The following is an 18784-nucleotide window of genomic DNA, read 5'->3' as shown; positions in this document are numbered from 1 at the left end:
GTGGGAGGGGGTGCGGTGTGCAGGAAGGGGCTCAGGGCAAGGGATTGGCGCAGAGGAGGGTTGCGGGGCACGTGAGGGGGTTCAGGGAAGGGCGTTGGTGTGCAGGAGGGGTGCGGAGTGCAGGAGGGCGCTCAGGGCAGGAGGTTAGGGTGCACAGGGGTACAGCAGGGAGCTCGGGGCAGGAGGTGTTGGGGTGCAGGAGGGGTGCAGGCTGCGGGAGGGGGCTCGGCAGGGGGTTGGGGTGCACGGGGTGCAGGATGCAGCAGGGGGCTCAGGGCAGGGGGTTGGAGTGCAGGGAGGGTGTACTGGGTGGGGTATACAAGGGGGCTCAAGGCAGGGAGTTGGGGTGCGAGGTGCAGGCAGGGGGCTTAGGGAAGGTAGTTGAGGGGTGGGGTGCAGGCAGGGTTCGGGATCCGGCCCCGCTTACCTCAAGCAGCTCTGGGGTGGCAGCGGCACACACTGGGGCCAGGGCAGGCTCCCTGCCTGCTTGCCCTGTCCCTGGCCCCGCGCCACTCCAGGAAGCGCTGTGGCCCCTGGGGGAGGTGGGGCGGAGGGCTCTGTGTGCACTGCCCTTGCCACGCCTCCAGGTACCTCCCCCGAAGCTCCCATTGGCTGCGGTTCCCCATTCCCGGCCAATGGGAGCTGCGGGGGGCGGTGCCTGGAGGCAAGGACAACGCACGGAGCCCTGTATGCCCCTGCCCAGGGGCAGCAGGGACGTGGTGCCGGTGGCACTGCGGGCCAGATCCAAAGCCCTGAGGGGCCGGATCTGGGCTGCGGGCCGTAGTTTGCCCACCCCTGGGCTAGAGGAAGAGCTGAACTCAGTGTTGATTGCTTGGGGAGGAAATTCATAGATTCGAAGGCCAGAAGAGGGACCATTATAGTCACTTAATCACACCTCCTGAATAACACCAGCCATAGCACTGCCCCAAATCATTCCTAAAGTAGATCTTTCAGAAAACATCCACACTTGACTTAAACATTGCCAGTGATGGAGGATCTACCACGACCCTTGGTAAACTGTTCCAATGGTTCATTACTTGCGCCTTATTTCCCATCCGAATTTCTCTAGCTTCAGCTTCCAGCCATTGGATCATGTTAGACCCTTCTCTGCTAGATCGAAGATCCCATTACTAAATATTTGTTCCCCATATAGACACTAACAGACTGTGATCAAGTCACCTCTTAATTGTTTCTTTGTGAAGCTAAATAGTGATAGACTCAAGGAGCTCAATCTATCAGGCAGGTTTTCTAATCTTTTAATCACTCTCATGGCTCTTCTCTGAACACTCCAATTTATCAGCATCCTTCTTGCATTGTGGGCACCAGAACTGAATACAGTATTATAGCAGCAGTCACACCAGTGCCAAATTCAGAAGTGAAATAACCTCTCTGCTCTTACTGGAGATTCCTCTGTTTATTCCTTAGCTCTTTTGGCTACAGCATCACATTGGTAGCTCATGTGCAGCTCATAATCAACCGTGACCTCCAAATCTTTTCCAGAGTCACTGCTTCCCAGGATAGAGTCCCCCATCCTGTAAATATGGCCGACATTCTTTGTTCCTAGATGTATACCTGTACATGTAACTGTATTAAAATGTTACTGTTTGCTTGCATCCAGTTTGCCAAGCGATCCAGAGCTCTGTATCAGTGACTTGTTCTCTTCATTATTTATCACTCCCCCACTTGGTGTCATCTTCAAACCTTATCAGGGATGATTTTATGTTTTCTTCCTGGTCATTCATAACAATGTTAAATAGCATAGGACCAAGAATCAATCCCTGTGGGATCCCTGTGAAAACACACCTGCTTGATGATGATTCCCCATTTGAAATGACATTTTGAGACCTATCAGTTAGCCAGTTTTTAATCCATTTAATGTGTGCCGTGTCATTTTACATCATTCTCGTTTTTTTTAATCAAAATGTGTGGTACCAAGTCAAATGTCTTACAGACATCTAAGTACGTTGCATCAATACTGTTAGCTTGACCAACCAAACTTTTAATCTCATCAAAAAAAGATACCAAGTTAGTTTGACAGGATCTATTTTCCATAAACCCATGTTGATGTGCATTAGTTATATTACTTTCCTTTAATTCTTTATTATTCAAGTCCTGTATCAACCGTTCCATTATCTTGCCTGGGATGGATGTCAGGCTGACAGGCCTATAATTGCCTGGGTCATCCCATTTACCCGTTTTAAAAATTGACACATCATTAGCTTTCTTCCGGTCTTCTAGAACTGCCACAGTGCTCCAAGACTTATTGAAAATCAACATTAATGGTCCAATGAGATCCTCAGCTTGCATCTAAGCGTTTTAAAAGAGCTGGCTATCTCAACATGCTGATTTTAAAATGTCTGACTTTAGTAGCTTCTGTTTAACATTCTCCGGAGATACTAGTAGAATGGAAAGACTGTTGTCATCACCATATAGTGAGACTATATCATCTGTTTTTCCTTTCAAATACAGAACAAAAATATGTATTGAACACTTCTGCCTTTTCTGCATTATTATTGATAATTCTACCATTTCCATCTAGTAATGGACCAATACTATTGTCCGGATTCTTTTTGTTCCTAATATGTTTTTAAAAACTCCTTCTTATTGTCCTTAGCCCTGCTGGCCATAGATTTCTCCTTGGGTTCCTTGGCTTCCCTTATCAATTTTCTACAATTCCTAGCTTCTGATTTTTATTCCGATATATCAACTTCCCCTATTTTCCATTTATTTATTTATTTATTTTAATAGCTGCCTTCACTCCATCTATAAACCAGGTCATTTTGTTAACCAGCACAGCCGTCTTCCTCAATTGTGTGATTATATATAGAGCATAGATGGGAGGGCCTTCTGGGGAGGAGTCTGTAGCAGGGGAGCTCTGCTTTGAATGGGCCTTGTAAGGTTTGTTGGAGCAGGATTCCTTTCATATGCAACTTACACACCAACCTAATTTAATTAGTGATGTTCATTCAGAAAACCTAGGAATTTCCCAAACCAAAAACTGTTTTTTAAATAAGTAGTAATAGTGGGCAGTGAAGTTTGGCAGTGAGGAAAAGGCTGTATCCCTTGTTTGATCGGATATTTGGAATAATGTTTTTTATGAAGGAGTATTTTTGCAATGAAAGTTTAACATTGTTTTTGGGTCCAGTCTTAGCTCTTTTCAACCAAGTTTGTTTTGTTTACAAGTAAATAGTTTGGACAGTTCATTGAGCCAAGCAATCTGATTAGCTGACCAGACTTTAGTGCTGCTTAACGCTACATTGTCTTGCTGAGTCCTTTGCTTTCCTGCTAGCCTGGACTGACACTTGAATCTTTCTGGTCTGTTGGAAGAGAAAGTATATTTGCAAGAATTCAATCTTACAGAAAACAAGCGAGGAAAAACACAGACTCTTAAGTGTTTTAAGTAGAGAAAATGGAAGAAAGAAAATCAAACTTGGCCAAGTGTGTGATTTATGATGGGACCGACTAAAATCTCAGGTCACTAGTGAAGTTATTACTGTTGAGTAGTCAGTGGACTTAAAGGGGAAAGCCCAGACACAATCATTGCCTAACTCTCAAGGAATCAAACCTTTTCCTAGAGCAAGACTTGGGCTCTGACCATTGTTAACACAGACCATGGGATTCTGCTTTTGAAGCGCTCACTGCTATTGGCAGCTGATCTTTGACAGCTGCTACACTGTTTTTAAACATATATTTTTGTAGTGTCCCTCTTCCCCCTTTTTTCATTTAAAATTGTATTCTCCCCTCCCCCATCCTCCCCTACGCAGGAGTGGGGGAAAGACAACCCTCAACCTTGTGTAGTCAAGGTTATGGCGATAAATTCTGTTGCATTGTCACTTCTATTCGGAGTAAATTGGCTGGCCGCTTTCGGGCTGAAGGGAAGATAATTTGCTGTAGTATTTCAAATGGATTAGAAATGGATTTGAAGGGAAAGTTCATGCCTCCCATTACAAAGGCTAGAAAGAAGACTATCTTAAGGCACTGTTCCCTCTCTGGCCTTCATTATCCACGCTTAATACCTTTCCTATTTTCCAGCGTTAATGAAATTTCCTGCCGGAGCAGGCCTGCTGGACGGATGGGAAAAGTCTTTAGATCGGAGAGCTTGTGTTGTAGAAAAGGAATTACAAGCCCCTCATGTTGAGGGCCGGCGTATTCTTCAGGTCCTTGGCCCAGCTATTATCTCATTAATTTTATCCTCTCTTCTCAATACAGTTAGTTTCCAAAGGCCATCCTTTCCATTAGGGTAACAATAGAGTAGAGTGCTGTGATGCTGCTGCGAATTAAAAGCTACATGCTGTTTTTAGAGGCACCCTGCCCTTCTTTAGATGTGTCTTCTTTCCTTCACGCCCCCGCTCACCCCATGCTGCCCCTGTCTCTGCCTTTTGCTCAGACTTTTAGCCGGGTGAGGCGAATGTCACTTTAAGCAGGTGTAGGAGAGACAAGCCGAATATTACTGCCAGAGCGAAATACCCATTTGGAAGACCAATGAATCCAGCTTAAATCTGTAGAGCCTGCTGTAGGAATGGAAGGCGGCTTTTATAAAGGCATGATTGGGACAATTAAGTTCTAGGCAACACCCTCTCCCTTCTGTATGGGAATGGCTTATATGTGCTCAGCAAATTCACATAATTATTCTCTCTTTTCCTCTGGTACGTGGCACATAATGGATCTTTCCCAGTCAATTTCTGGATATCTTATGCCACCTGAAAATAAGCTAGCTGGGGCCAGAGCTGAACAGAGGTAGGCAGTGTCTGAGCTTCCCGTTCCAATCTCTCTCAGCGAGATTCAGGCCTCCTTGTACACAAACCTGTGATCTTAGATAGCCCTCTACCTAAGAAAAGTCCTGATTGTGTAAAATTCTGTTGCAGACACGTGTCCACTGGAGACTAGATTGAATCCTCCAGACTCATTTGACTGGTAACCCAAGCCAAATAGAAACCTAGGATTCCTGAGGGTGAAAGGCGAAGGAATTAACCTCCTGGTGCAGCGTGAAATGCAGAAATTAAAAATAACTCCCGACACGTTTAGTGTAACCATAGGTTATCAGGGTTCCCATGCCTAGTGCTCTACGTGCGGTAAGGTGAATTCAGGCAGAGAATGTATTCTGTCTTCTGCTCTCCCACCCCCCACCTCCATGTACCGTAGGTATTCTGTAGCATTCCCTGCACCAGTCTGGACTGTATCTTTTGCAAGCAGGGTGAAGACAGATAATAAAACTGCTGAAGCAGTAATGTAACTTCCTGGCGCCTTTCCCTCAGTCTTTCTGTCTCCAGCGGGGGAAACAGCTCTAAAGGTTATTGGAGCGGATTACAACTCCATTTGGGAGTTTTTCCCCCCATTAACTTTGACTTTTCTAGAAATAAACATTTTTCAGGTCATAAGCCCTAGCTGGTAGGTGACCCGGTCTTCCTAGGGTCCTGGGGCTGTGGGCATAGGGCACAGGTGGAAGCCGTGTTCAGAGAAGTCACTATTCAGAGTTTTCCTGGCACAGAGAGAATGGGAACAAAGGCAGAGATGATTCCAACAGTCACTGCTGTGGCACAAAGCTTCCCTCGGCCAACAACACTGTCATGCCCTCAGGTATGTATCTTGTCCCCACAGTGTCTTCAGATGTGTTTCACCCACATTGGTAGCACAATCTGTGGGTATGCAAACACAGCATGTACGCTAACGTGTGTGTGTGTGTGTGTGTGTGTGTGTGTGTGTGTTTGGAGTGCTGCTGAGATTTCACTGCTAGGGACTTGGGAGGACCCTGTTATATTCTGAAATGGAGGAGCTAAGAATGCAGTATAAAGGCCTCTCTGTCTGGCCTATCTGTTACTATGCCACTCCCACCACACTCTAAGTGCAGCTCTGAGTCTCTAATCTCAGAAGAAAGATAAAGATTCCTGTAGCACTTGAAATATTATTTGGTCAATTGGCTATGAAGCTTAGTCAATTCCAGGATCTCTCAACCCCAGGAGAATCCGACACGCTCAGCTACCAGTCCCAGAGATTTTCTCCTAGCCAAATTTGAATGGGCCCCACACTTAGGCTTCAGTCCCACAAGGGGAACAATGCAAGCGCATGGTCTGCCTGTGTAGTTCCACTTAAACATACCACGCCTTCATCCTTTCAAGTTAGTTCAATTTTTTGCCAAGATTCCAGCAGTCTGGCTAGTGGTTCGGAAGGCAGAATGAGGAACAGTGCTGTTATCCTGTTCTGGGCTCTCTCATGTGATGTGTGATTGTCTTTGGCCTGGTGTTCTCTTCAGAAGCCCTCCAGATGTCACTGTGGTGGAACATCTCCAACTGGGGGAAGTCAACTTAGATGGCCCGTCGGTGGTTCTGAAGCTTAGATGGCCCGTCGGTGGTTCTGAAGCTTAGATGGCCCGTCTGTGGTTCTGAAACTTACATTCCAAACTCTGCCTGCTAGTTAAGAAAGGCAAAGCACACTGAGGAACTCTCCAAACTATGACACTATCCATAGCATTTAAGTAGGGTTGTTGCTCCCAAGATGCTAGCCTGGTTCCCTCGGATGTTCTGGGCGCTGACTACTGCTTTCTCTTTATAAAGAATTAAATATTTATAAACTGCAGTGGTTGCTATGAAGGAGTTAGTATTTGCCAGCAGGTACTGTACAGTTATTCTCTGCTCAGATACAAGGGAAACCTGTGGTGTTTTTCATGGAGTGGTAACTATTGGGCAAATGGTGTCTTTTGAACAGGGACCACTGTAATTTGTAAACATTTAATAGCTTACTTCTGTTAGTCTTAAAGGTGCCACAGGACCCTCTGTTGCTTTTTACAGATTCAGACTAACACGGCTACCCCTCTGATACTATTTAATAGCTTGTAACTGTGATGAAGAGAAAATCATTGTCCAGAATAGTCAGGGAAACTGCTGGAACTCTGGGAGCAACAAGTGGGCTTAGGCTGGTTGTTGGTAGCATGGTGTGAACTGCATTGAGCGCAAGCCCCTAAAACTGTCACTTAACCCAGTTTTAAATGAGCTCCACTTAAACGTAGCTTAGCCAGCCTGTGTGACAAGGGCCAAGTAGGAGACAGAAATCGTGCTCCTGTCACTGACGCTGCATTTATTCTAGAGAATTGAACTGATGGGCTAAAAGTGCTTTAAACCCAACCCGATCGCTGTGCGCACATAACCATGCGGACGGAAGTGCGGCAGCTCTTGGCTTTGTATTCAGGATGTTGATCTTCCAAATACAGATGAGGTACAAACACTTTTTTTCATGACCTGAATGAACGTTTTGGGGATAAAAGGATTTTACTCCCAGTGTAGTCAGGACTCTGTTCCCCTGTAGTTCTCTCTCACTCACCCATGTTGTATTGTGTGTAAGTGGATGTTAGTTTTTCAGACACCAAGCAGTGTACAACACAGTTCAGTGATCGTTGAGCTGCTAAATTAACCAAGTTACTTGTCAGAAAAGCAAAGACAGGGGCCACAAGTGATTCCACCGAGATTAATACGCTTTCAGCATTCAGTTCCAACTCGCAGGAAGTGGCTTGGCTTATATACATTTTTTTTTCCCAGTGAGAATTACCTAGTGTCTTGACAGGGACAGCTTTCACTTCAGCAGTTTGCATACACACAATTTGCTGCTAACACGGGGAGAAAAATAAGCGTAACTTTCAGTAAGCTTCTCTTAGTGTGCTTTGCAACATGATAGATGTAAGATATTAACACAGCAGCGTCTGTATGCCCTGAGCACTGCATCAGCTTCACTGAATTCCGTGCATCTCTGCTGGCAAGCCGGAGATGGAAATTTAAATGAGCATGTGGGTTTTTTCTCCTATCAGAGACTAAAAGAAAATATTGAAAGTTCCTGTATCAGAGTACTTTTGTAATAGCCGGGCCTTGTGTCTCGATCAGTGACGTTTTACAGGCATTCTTTGATGTTTTATATGTAGAAATCGAAGTAAATACATCCCATATCGCTAACCATTCCCACCATGCTGCTTGTATATAGGGATTATGGATACATCCCTATCTGAGCAAGCAAATACTCTGTTTCTAACAACATACAGTCACAAAATTCCTTTTATAGTGTCAAGTGTGTGTAGTTCTTAGTTTCTTGTAGGCAGATCTCTTGGGTGGAATTTTCTTGTAAGGATCTTTGCTGTTATACGTGACTTCCAATTAAGTTGTGGGAAAGCAGCTTAAGTACCTTCAAACAATATTTGCTAACTTGAAGGTTCTGATATTTGATTAGTTTTTACACTTGGGTTTGGTTTTAGCTCAGGTGGAAGTAACTCCATGTTCTGTTAAAAAGCTGTTTGTCTGTAGTGGTTAGTTTTAGTCACAGCTGTAGCATATTACAACTATCACAGCTAGTGAAACCAGGCAGCATTTACCTTTTACCTAGCATACTTTATTTAAAGGAAACTAACTGCACCAACCACTTTAGGATGGATAGTTTTAATGAGGCCTTTTCTGGGCATGTTTTCCAGAGAAAGGTTTACTGAGTCTCGATTTAGAACAATACTGAATGCAGGTGTCTGTATTAAGGATCTTCCTAGTAAAACCCTGCAATCTAATGCAAATCGAAGCAAAGAGCCCTCAAAGTACAACAAACTAATTGATACCTTAGGTACAGGCCTGTCTATACAAGCCATTGTGTAGCTCTGACAGAGGCTTGTGCTCTTTGAAGGGGTGTGTTTTTATAGGTACATGAGAGAGATGCTTTGAGCATCTATTGTGCTTTTCATAGAAGGATCTCAAAGCGCTTTACAAGCATTACAACATTTAAGCCACTCAGCCTTCTTGTTGGTACAGATGAGGGAAACTGAGGCACGGAGTTTAAACAATGCCTGCAAGGTCACATAGTTTGGGGCAGGACTGGGAATAGACCCCACATACCCCTTTCAATTCTTAAGCCCCCAAATCACCCTTCTCCTGTAAATTCAAACCTTCACTTTAGCTTTGAGTTTCCAGTGGCCCATGCAAAAGGTGTGTGACTTCAAAGAACCTGTGGTTTTGCAGTGAGGAAGTTAGTCTACCAGCTACAAATGCTGTATAAATAGCATCTAGCTCTGGACTCATTTCATTTTGTGCAACATGGTTATCTTTAATATTTCCTGGATGTGGAAAGTAGGCAGCGTAAGTGGAGGTGTAATGTAGATGCCATGACTCAAAATGTGTGTTGTTGTTTTTTATTCTGAGCCCCTGCATGAATACAAATCTGTCAGTGGCTGTGGTCCACAGCTCAAGACTAATGCAAAATGGGAATGTAAGAATGATTAGCATATAGGCCCACTTGACAATGCGTCTCTCCAGATTAAAATATGGAGCTGTTAGAGTGAAGGAAGTGGAGGTGTGCAGTTCAGGTGGTCTCTCTTGCCCAGGGAGTGTTGATATTGCTTTATGATTATGAAAACTTTATTATGTATTTAACATGTATTATTTGTGTGTTAACGTAATAAGGTGTCCATCACTAAGGTATCAGGATCCATTCTTAATGTATATACATTAGAACTCTGTGCATCCTCTCAAAACATCTAGTTCGGTTCCCTTAGACCAGACTGAATGTTTAACAGCGTATAACAGCGTTTAAAAGAGAACTGGATAAATTCATGGAGGTTAAGTCCATTAATGGCTATTAGCCAGGATGGGTAAGGAATGGTGTCCCTAGCCTCTGTTTGTCAGAGGGTGGAGATGGATGGCAGGAGAGAGATCACTTGATCATTGCCTGTTAGGTTCACTCCCTCTGGGACACCTGGCATTGGCCACTGTCGGCAGACAAGATACTGGGCTAGATGGACCAGTATGGCCGTTCTTATGAGGAACTAACCAGCTGGGAGACTAATTTCCAGGGGGTGCTAATACTCATAATTTTGCTAGGGCCCACACAAAGTAGATGCACGTTGAAGATAAATCTCTGGCTCTGATATGTCTGTGCTGTGAGTGAATTTGACAGCTGAAGCCCTGCCACTGAGAGGCCTTTACTGCAGGTCCTTGGAATTCCACTCTGGGAACCAACAAAGCAAGCCTTGGCTGTTTACCCCTGCCATGATGGGATTCAGGGGGAGGAGAGGTGGTTCCTGAGACAGGCACTATGTGCCTTTTAGAGGCTGATCAAAGTCTTGAATTGCACCAGGAAGAGCATGGGATTAACATGCGATTATTATGCTGTGTCCTATCTCCCCTGCCTAAAAGGAGAGTAGCTCCATCCTGCACTAGCTGACGTTTCCAAATGCCCCACCAGGGGAGTGCCACATAGCACGCGTTGCAGTGTAGTGTAGCTCGGAGGTGAGGAGATGAGGTTCACTCCTGCCAGGCCTGGTGAATTTCAGGCTCTGCATTGATCTCCTAGTGACATTAGAGAGGTTTCTTAAGAACCAAATGTTATGCAAACCAAGCACCTCTGATCTCTAAAGAATCCTGTTCCCCACAGACCAGTGGAGCTAGATCTCTCTAGAGAGAAAATTACTTTCACGTTGATTTTTCGTCTGGATGAGCCGAGAAAACAGATTGGAACCAAGCTGACAAACTTCTGAAATGCAAAAGATAGGGGTTGTTTCCTATCTGCAGGCTGATCACTAGGCTGTGACCTACCATAGTCAGGCTTATTATCGGGGGTACTTAAATTGCCCCCTTTACCATAGTAATGGAGTGCCTCATAATGTTAATGCATTTATCTTCACAACACCACTGTAGGGTGGGGAAGTGCATTTATCCCCATTTTACACACAGGGAACCGAGGCAAAGAATGATCGTGACTTCTCCAAGGTCACACAGCAAGTCTGTGGTAGAGCAGGGTCTTGAACCAGTTCCCAGGCTACTGCTCTAACCATTGGGCTGTCCTCCTTCTCACTGGATCACAGACGGCAGAGGTGAGAAGCTCCATGGAGAGAATCCAGGAGGAAATCAGGTGCCGCTCTCTTTCATTCTGCATCACGATCCAATCCACACACACTTGTCTGTTCAGTCAGAGATCCCACCGTTGGGCTTATGCTCTTTGTAGCCCCATTAGAAATGCTAACTTCACTGTACATGGATGATAGGGAAGTTCCTTTCTCCATTTCATGTGAGTCCCTTGCTATAAACACAGATTTTTAGACCTTTAATAAGACGAGTACGTCCCAAAGGCACATTGAAGGGCTTGCCAAAGAATCCGATTGCAGATTGCTGCAGCATAACCGTTCATTCTAAGGTTTCTCCCGCTCTGCGTCTGTGGAAACTCGCAAGCAGATATGTAAGGTTGGTAGCCAATGGCAACAGCCATATTAAATGAATAGACTGTCAAACTAAGCACTAATAAATGTAACTATTACATTTTACACTTCTCTCTTTCTTTGCAGCACATCTTCATTTAAAGGTAATGCTCCCAGGGTTTGCGTTCTGCTGATAGGATGCCAGGCCTTAATTTACAGATAGTCTTCAGTAATGCGCGGTTTATATACGTTCTGTTAATAGCATTAGGAGCATAAATTGTACTAATACAAAATTAGACCTGTAATTTGCATAAACAAATTACTGTTTGGATTAGTGGTAAATGGTTAAGAGGACTTGATATTTGAGTGGATTTGATTTGGCCGCAACAGCTCTGTGTGCATAACAGCATCTGTACAAAAATGAGGTGCACGGCTTTACACAGATTGAATGCAAGCTGGCGTTACATAGGAAAAGTCAGTCTGTCAACTGGAAGGGTTTCCTGCAGTGAATGAGCACAGGGAGGGGAGAGTTGGTACTAAGGTGTTAGTTCACAGCCTTTATCAGCTGCTGTTCATCTCATGCAGCTGTCTACAGGCCCTAGATTAATCGTATCCCAGTGTCCTAAAAGCACCAGGGCCATGTGATTGTGCTAACCTTTCTCGCTCTGAGTGCTGGGAAGTAAGGGGTGTCACTCCATTCTCATCCCTCTCACTGGCTGCCAGATCTGCTCTTACAGCAGAGGGGAAAGGGGCTAGGAAGTTGGTCCCAGTAGCTGGCCGTGCTACCATGTCTTTTGGTTCCCAGTCTCCGCTCTCTGCTACGTAGGCCCTAGGCAGGTCAGTGTCTGTGGCTGGTGTTAGGCAGAGCACTGATTAGACTTGCGGGCCCCGCAAGAACCACTTGTAAGGCCCTAAAGAGGTGCTGAAGGGCCACAGTTTATGGATCACTTTCCTACAGCTTTAGGGCTCCAGTAAGTTTGGTTAGACTCTGTTCAGCTGCCGTAGTGGGGCACAATCCAGTCACTGTTTGTCCCACCTGTCTGTGGAATTCCAGGCCTACATCTGTTGCCAGCTACTTATGATTGCAGATGGGTCTTGGGCTGCCGGCCCCATCTGGGCTGCCCCAACACTTCCATCTGGCTAGGAAGGACGTCCTTTCTCGGGGAGATTCTGCAGAGAGGGCATCTTCTCCGGCACTGGTGCGAAACAGGGACAACCTGGAAAAGGGGGCTCCTCAGAGAGAGCCAACTTCTGGCTTTAAATGAACCATTGAGCTTGGCAGCTATGGCTCTTCCATGAGCCAGGGCTAGGGACAGGATGTTCCAAACCACTGAGCAGCTAAGTGCTCCTGTGCCCAGTTTCACTGGGATGGCCGTCCCCACATGCAGTAAGGTCGGCTCTGTATGTAGAAGGCACACAGAAACCTCATTGTGCGATATGCTGTTATGCACTAATGGCCACGTATACAGCCCAGGTTTTAGCTGTACTTTGGGTTCAGCGTTGGAGGTCCACGGTATCAGTCAGCAATATTTAGGGCCAATGAACAGGGCTGGGTCAACCAAAGCCAGGGTGCCCTGAGAAGCCATTTGATGTCCCCTAGTGCCCCTCAGCCAGCTTCAAGACCCAGAGTTCTCTTCCCAGCAGCACTTCCCCCAAACTTCTATTCTGGCTTGGGGAGGATGGGGCTGCTCAGCCCTGTAGGGAAGGGGGAATGAAGATGTACTGTGTCCTGAGCTGAGGAGCGAAAGGGCCTTAAAGGGAGTAGTCAATAGATGTTAAACAAGAGGCGTGGGGGACCTATGATTTTCCTCTGGCCTGCAGGAGAAGAGAGCCCCTGGGGAGGGGTAGCTCAGTGGTTTGAGCATTGGCCTGCTAAACCCAGGGATGTGAGTTCAATCCTTGAGGGGGCCACTTAGGGATCTGGGGCACAAATCAGTACTTGGTCCTGCTAGTGAAGGCAGGGGGCTGGACTCAATGACCTTTCGGGGTCCCTTCCAGTTCTATGAGATAGGTATATCTCCATATAAAAAATAAAAATAAAAAAAATTCCTCTAGTTATTTAGAGCTCTCCATCATTCTGGTAGTACGGAGCATGAGCAGGAAGGATCCAGCTAGCACAGCAAGTGGCCCTAGGTGGGGCTGGATCCCATCCCCAGGAGACTCCCTCCATCTGTAGGTTTGTCCATGAAATCTGAAGCAAAGTGAAGCTTCATTGGACAGCTTTCTGGATACAAAGCTCACCTCTTCTCCCATTTGTGGCCTTTCTTTGTCTTTGCAGATCTCTGGTATTAAACCCAATGCGCCAGTCACCCCTAGGCGGCAAATCCCAGCAGCTGCAGCCGAGATGGAGGAACAAAGGCTTTTGCTGTATAGGAGGTGTGATGTACAGGGTGTCAGCCAATAAGCTCTCCAAAACCTCCAGCTCCCCAGTCAGGGGTGGCGACCCGAGTAACAAGCTCCACGGTAGAACAGGTAGGTGGTGATAAAGCCTCTGTGATCTGTGCTGAGAGTTTGCACATCTGTGTGTGTGAATTCCCGGTGAGACAAACTGAGCAACATGTGTCCGCATTCACATCTCTCCAACTCCATCGTGTGGCACATTCCACTGTGCTTGTGTCCCCCGCTTGCTCGTGAAGGGTCCCAGCCACCAAGGGGCCAGTAAAAACCAGAAATCAAAGTGGGAGAGAAGCGAACTAATGCAGCCACGCAGGCCATGGATACTGTGACCTTTAGTCTGATTGAATGAGAAATACAGATGTTCCTGAACGGGGCTATGAGATGGTAAGAGCAAGGTGAGGCTTACAGAAATGTATCACCACTTCGTATTAAAGCTCGCCAGCCCGGCAGTGTTCCCGCAACTGCTGCTTCTCCCCAGACACTCTTTCTGCTACTCGGTGTGACTATTTTAACTCTTCCCAAACGCATCAGAATCCTGCAGGAGCATGTGCCTGAACTATCATTTGGTTGCCACCCTCCCATAGCCTGCTCGACAGCCCTATCCCTAGCCGCTTTACCAGACAAAGGGAAGACTGCCTGAACTCAGAGGTGCCGAGATACTACTCTGATGGGCACCCTATAGCTACCTAAGAGAGTGCTTCCTGTAAATGGCTCATCCAGCCCAAAGACATCTGTTGGGTTCACCAAATTAAACTTAATACTGATCTAAGTAGATCAGCCGTGGCTGTTAATTGCTTCTAGAGATATTTGTCCCAATAACATTGGTTTCACGTCTTCGTCGCTTTTGTTATAGAAGTGTCAGCTGCTGGTTACTGCTGGAGGTGAAATGACAAACCTAGATTGACCAGTGTCCTAGTCTAGAATGGCCTGTGTTCCTATCCCACTTGTATTTGACAGCTTGTCTTATGTACTTCTCTGAAGCAATCCAGGGCTTGAGGACCTGTTGTGCATTTTCCTCCATTTCTGTCTGTGCTCAGCAGGTGTTTATTCTGTAACCACTGTCGTAAAGGAAAAACAGGATAATCTGGCTGTCTCTCTCAAGTATTTATGTGGCCCCACCACTGTAATACCGGAGCCACTCACAGTCTGTAATGGATTTATCTTCACAACCTCACTGAGGTGTTGTGAAGTTCCCTTCTCATTGTACAGGCGGGGAACTGAGGCACAGAGACACTAAGCCTATGTCTACACTGGCGCTTTTGTCTGCCAGGGGTGTGAAAAAACACCCCTGAACGACTGCGCTATGTCGGCGGGAGACGCTCTCCTGCCGACATAGTTACTGCCTCTCATTGGAGGTGGTTGAATTATGCTGACGGGAGAGCGGCTACACGGGAGACCTTACAGCGGCACAGCCAAGTCCAAAGCTAGTGCCCTAACCGCTGGACCATTCTGCCGTGCTAACTATAATAAATCTCGGCTAAGTCAAATGGTTAGTCTGTAGAGTTTTTGGTGGGAGAGGGTTGAGTTTTGGAGAGATGGAGGGTGGATGTATAAATTAATGTTACTATACTTGGATCTGACTTGGTCCCCCCACTACAGAAAGGATGTGGACAAATTGGAGAGAGTCCAGCGGAGGGCAACGAAAATTATTAGGGGGCTGGGGCACATGATTTACGAGGAGAGGCTGAGGGAACTGGGATTATTTAGTTTACAGAAGAGAAGAATGTGGGGAGATTTGATAGCAGCCTTCAACTACCTGAAGGGGGGTTCCAAAGAGGATGGAGCTCGGCTGTTCTCGGTGGTGGCAGATGACAGAACAAGGAGCAATGGTCTCAAGTTGCAGTGGGGGAGGTTTAGGTTGGATATGGGTTACCTAGGGAGGTGGTGGAATCTCCATCCTTAAAGGTTTTTAAGGTCTGGCTTGACAAAGCCCTGGCTGGGATGATTTAGTTGGTGTTGGTCCTGCTTTGAGCAGGGGATTGGACTAGATGACCTCCTGAGGTCTCTTCCAATCCTAATATTCTATGATTTTATGAATTGATACAAAGGTGAGGATTTAATTTTAAATATAATTTAAAACACTGGGAGATTGACAGGTTAAAAAGAGAGCTCAGGACATGTGAAAGTGGATACAGTAAGCTTATTTGAAAGGCCTAGGCTACTGAGGGGGAGGACCTCTCAACTGTCCAGACACTGATTGGGATAACTAGAGTGGAATCAGTTAAAGGGGAGACGTTCCCAGAGGATCTCATACAGCTCTGTTGCCTGGCATAGTTGGGGGAACATCCCATCATTTTAGGAGGGTTTTTCCTCTCCCTTCTCTTGCTCAACGGAAATAACTGAGGTATGATAAACAAGAAGTTGGTGAGCACCTGGGGCCTGCTGATTACAGTGTAAACAGAACTGAAATGCTTCTCTCACTGTATCTGAAAGTGGCATTTCGGCAGCGCGCCCACAACCCCTGACTTCACAGAAGTGCAGGATGAGGTGAAGGAAAATCTTTGGAATCGATAATTGTCCAAATTAACTCAGGAAAAAATCAATCTACATCTAATTTCCCTCTTTCCCCCCCTTGAAAACAACCCAAAAGAGAGCAAAAGCCCAAGGCAAATGAAATATTTAAAAGGGACGCTGGCAGGCAGTGCGGTTAAACAAACCCATAAAGAACAGGATTAGAGAGGGAGCGAGTGAGAGAGCCTTGAATAGGCACAAAAATCCTGTCAGCAGAAGAACTGAGCAGCCTCGGAAAGTTTTTAAAAATGGGCAGAAATTAAGAGCAAATGGCAACATCGCAACAAAGACTAAACACCTCCCCCTCTTCCCCAGCTTACATGCAGGCGTAAATGTGAGAGAGAGAAAATTGAGAGTGGGAAATTAGGGCTAGGCGGGAAAAGTAACCGCGGCGATGAGAAATGCTTACGGCACATCATCTCCGTAGGTGAAGAGGGCGGAGATTTAGCTTAAACCAGGGATTAGCTTCCCAGGCCCTGCCGATGGGAAATGAAGAAGTGTGCAGATAATGCCAGAGATGATGCTGCTGAGGAGGTCAGAGGGGTGGAAAGTTGATGAAGCATCGTTTCCAGGTAATCTGCCTTCCGAGAGCATTAAAAGAAGTCTGGCCAGCAGTTTGGGAAGGAAGCTGTAGCTGGCATTTTCACAACTTAGGCCTGTTCAGGACAGAGACCCACCCTGTGGCTGGCTACGCAGGCAGGTACTGTAGAGTGTCTTCCCTACTGCTGTCTCTGCACCCACACACCCAGGTTCTTGTTTGTTTTAAAAGCACTTGATCCCACCTGTAAGCTGTTGACCCATCACTTTGCTACTGTGTGTGGGAAAAGGTACGGGGGAACTTTGTGAAGGGGGAAGCAGGTGGACCAAACCACAGACCAAAGGGAAATCTTTGTCACCAGACAAAAAACTACACAGTATTTTTTATATATGTGTGTGTGTGTGTATATATACACATACACACACACACAGTATAAGTTTTAAACAGACACTTTAATACTGTACACAGCAATGCTGATTGTGAAGCTTGGTTGAGGTAGTGAAAGAAGAGGGTGGGATATTTCCAGGGAATGCCTTACTGCTAAACGTTGAACTAGCTGAGCCCTCAAGGATTAACACCTGGTTGTTAATGTAGCCTCACACTCTACAAGGCATCAGGAATCGGGGGAGGGGAGACAGCATGGCAGAGAGAGAGACCCACACCCTGTGTGTGGGGGAGAGAGAGACGTGCATTGCCCCTTTAAGTACGCTGACCCCACTCTAAGTACATTGCCTTTAAAAAGATCAGGAAGTTGAGACAGCAGCTGCGGCCAGCAAGCTCTCTCAGTCCTGCCCCCTGTCGTGTCCCCCCCCTGCTCTATATGGAGAAGGGGTAAGTGGGGGGCAGGAGTATGGGGGAGGGAGGCACCCTGACATTAGTCCCCATCTTCCCCGCCTCCCCTGCACAGCAAGCAGGTGGCTCCCGGGAGCAGCTCCCAGGCAGAGGGCAGGAGCAGCACACGGCAGTGGGGTAGGGACAGCTGAACTGCTGGCAATTGGTAGCCTGCTGGGTGGCTGCTGCACAGGGAACTTAGGGGAGCGGGGAGCTGATGGGGGGCTACCGGTCCACCCTGGTTCCAAACCCCCACCAGCTAGCTGCAACGGGCTGCTCTTCCTGCAAGCAGTGGACAAGGCAGGCGGCTGCCAAACAACGTTATCAGGGAGCATTGCACAACTTTAAATGAGCATGTTCCCTAATTGATCAGCAACGTAACAACGAAACAACGTTAACTGGGACGACTTTAAGTGAGGAGTTACTGTACAGTGAATGCTGTGGTGAGTGGGTGATCTCTGATTTGGGGGAATTCAGTACTAGTAAAGGTCCCTTAGTTTTGAATCCCTTCTGTTCTGAATGGCCCTTTTACCCCTGCCATTTGAACCATTCAGTTTATACCCCTATAGCTCGGTCTCTTTGGGTACGTCTACACTTACCTCCGGGTCCGACGGCAGGCAATCGGTGTTCTGGGATCAATCCCGGAAGTGCTCGCCGTCGACGCCAGTACTCCAGCTCAGCGAGAGGAGTACGCGGCATCGACAGGGGAGCCTGCCTGCCGCATCTGGACCCGCGGTAAGTTCGGACTAAGGTACTTCGAATTCAGCTACGTTATTAATTTGCGTACCTTAGTCCGAAGTGGGGGGGTAGTGTGGACCAGGCCTCAGTGTGACTTTTCAGCCCTCCTTTGGAATGTAGCCACATTATCTCCTGCTTGGAAAGGGTGAATTCCATTGAATATCAGAATTCCTTCCTTCGGGACAGGTGGGGCTGTCAGGCTGCAAAATCGTATTTATTTGTCGTGTATAAGACTCTACACATCCGCTTAAGCTTGATCTTAAGCACTTTAAAAGGTATATTTAGAAGAGAGCTTTTCAGTTCCCCTTCAGTGCAAAACATAGTGTATTTTGGGCTAGCAAGGAGATGGGAAACACTCTTGACAATTTAATAGCTTGGAATTTACTTAAGGTGGGTTATAAATTGCCTTGTGATTCTGCTCTTCGTCCGAATTTATTGGGTCAGTATTTCGTCTCCTCCAGTCATGGCTACAATTAGAGTTATGATAAAATTCTGACATGTCCCGATCTGCAAATCAGATGGGCCACTAATCTTGTGCTGTGCGCCAGAGTAGCTTCTAGCGAGCAGACGCTGAAATCTAAAGAGCAGAAGGGAGAAGGAGTTACTTTGTGCGATATGCT

The 18784-nt window shown here is 46.5% G+C and overlaps 1 protein-coding gene across 1 annotated transcript in view; it reads left to right on the top strand.

The window, feature by feature from the left end:
• The window catches only part of ZC3H3 (zinc finger CCCH-type containing 3), a 330785-nt gene that overhangs the window by 183388 nt on the left and 128613 nt on the right, over nt 1-18784 (top strand). The window contains exon 4 of the mRNA XM_024218536.3: nt 13428-13621. Within this exon, the coding sequence (XP_024074304.3) occupies nt 13428-13621 (194 nt within the window). The remainder of the gene's footprint in view (nt 1-13427; nt 13622-18784) is intronic.

This window comes from Terrapene carolina, unplaced genomic scaffold (assembly GCF_002925995.2).
Source record: "Terrapene carolina triunguis isolate 2854851 unplaced genomic scaffold, T_m_triunguis-2.0 Scaffold58, whole genome shotgun sequence".
In the NCBI taxonomy this organism is placed as follows: domain Eukaryota; kingdom Metazoa; phylum Chordata; order Testudines; family Emydidae; genus Terrapene; species Terrapene triunguis.
Note: the sequence above shows the minus strand (reverse complement) of the source record. Positions and strands in the feature narration are given on the sequence as shown.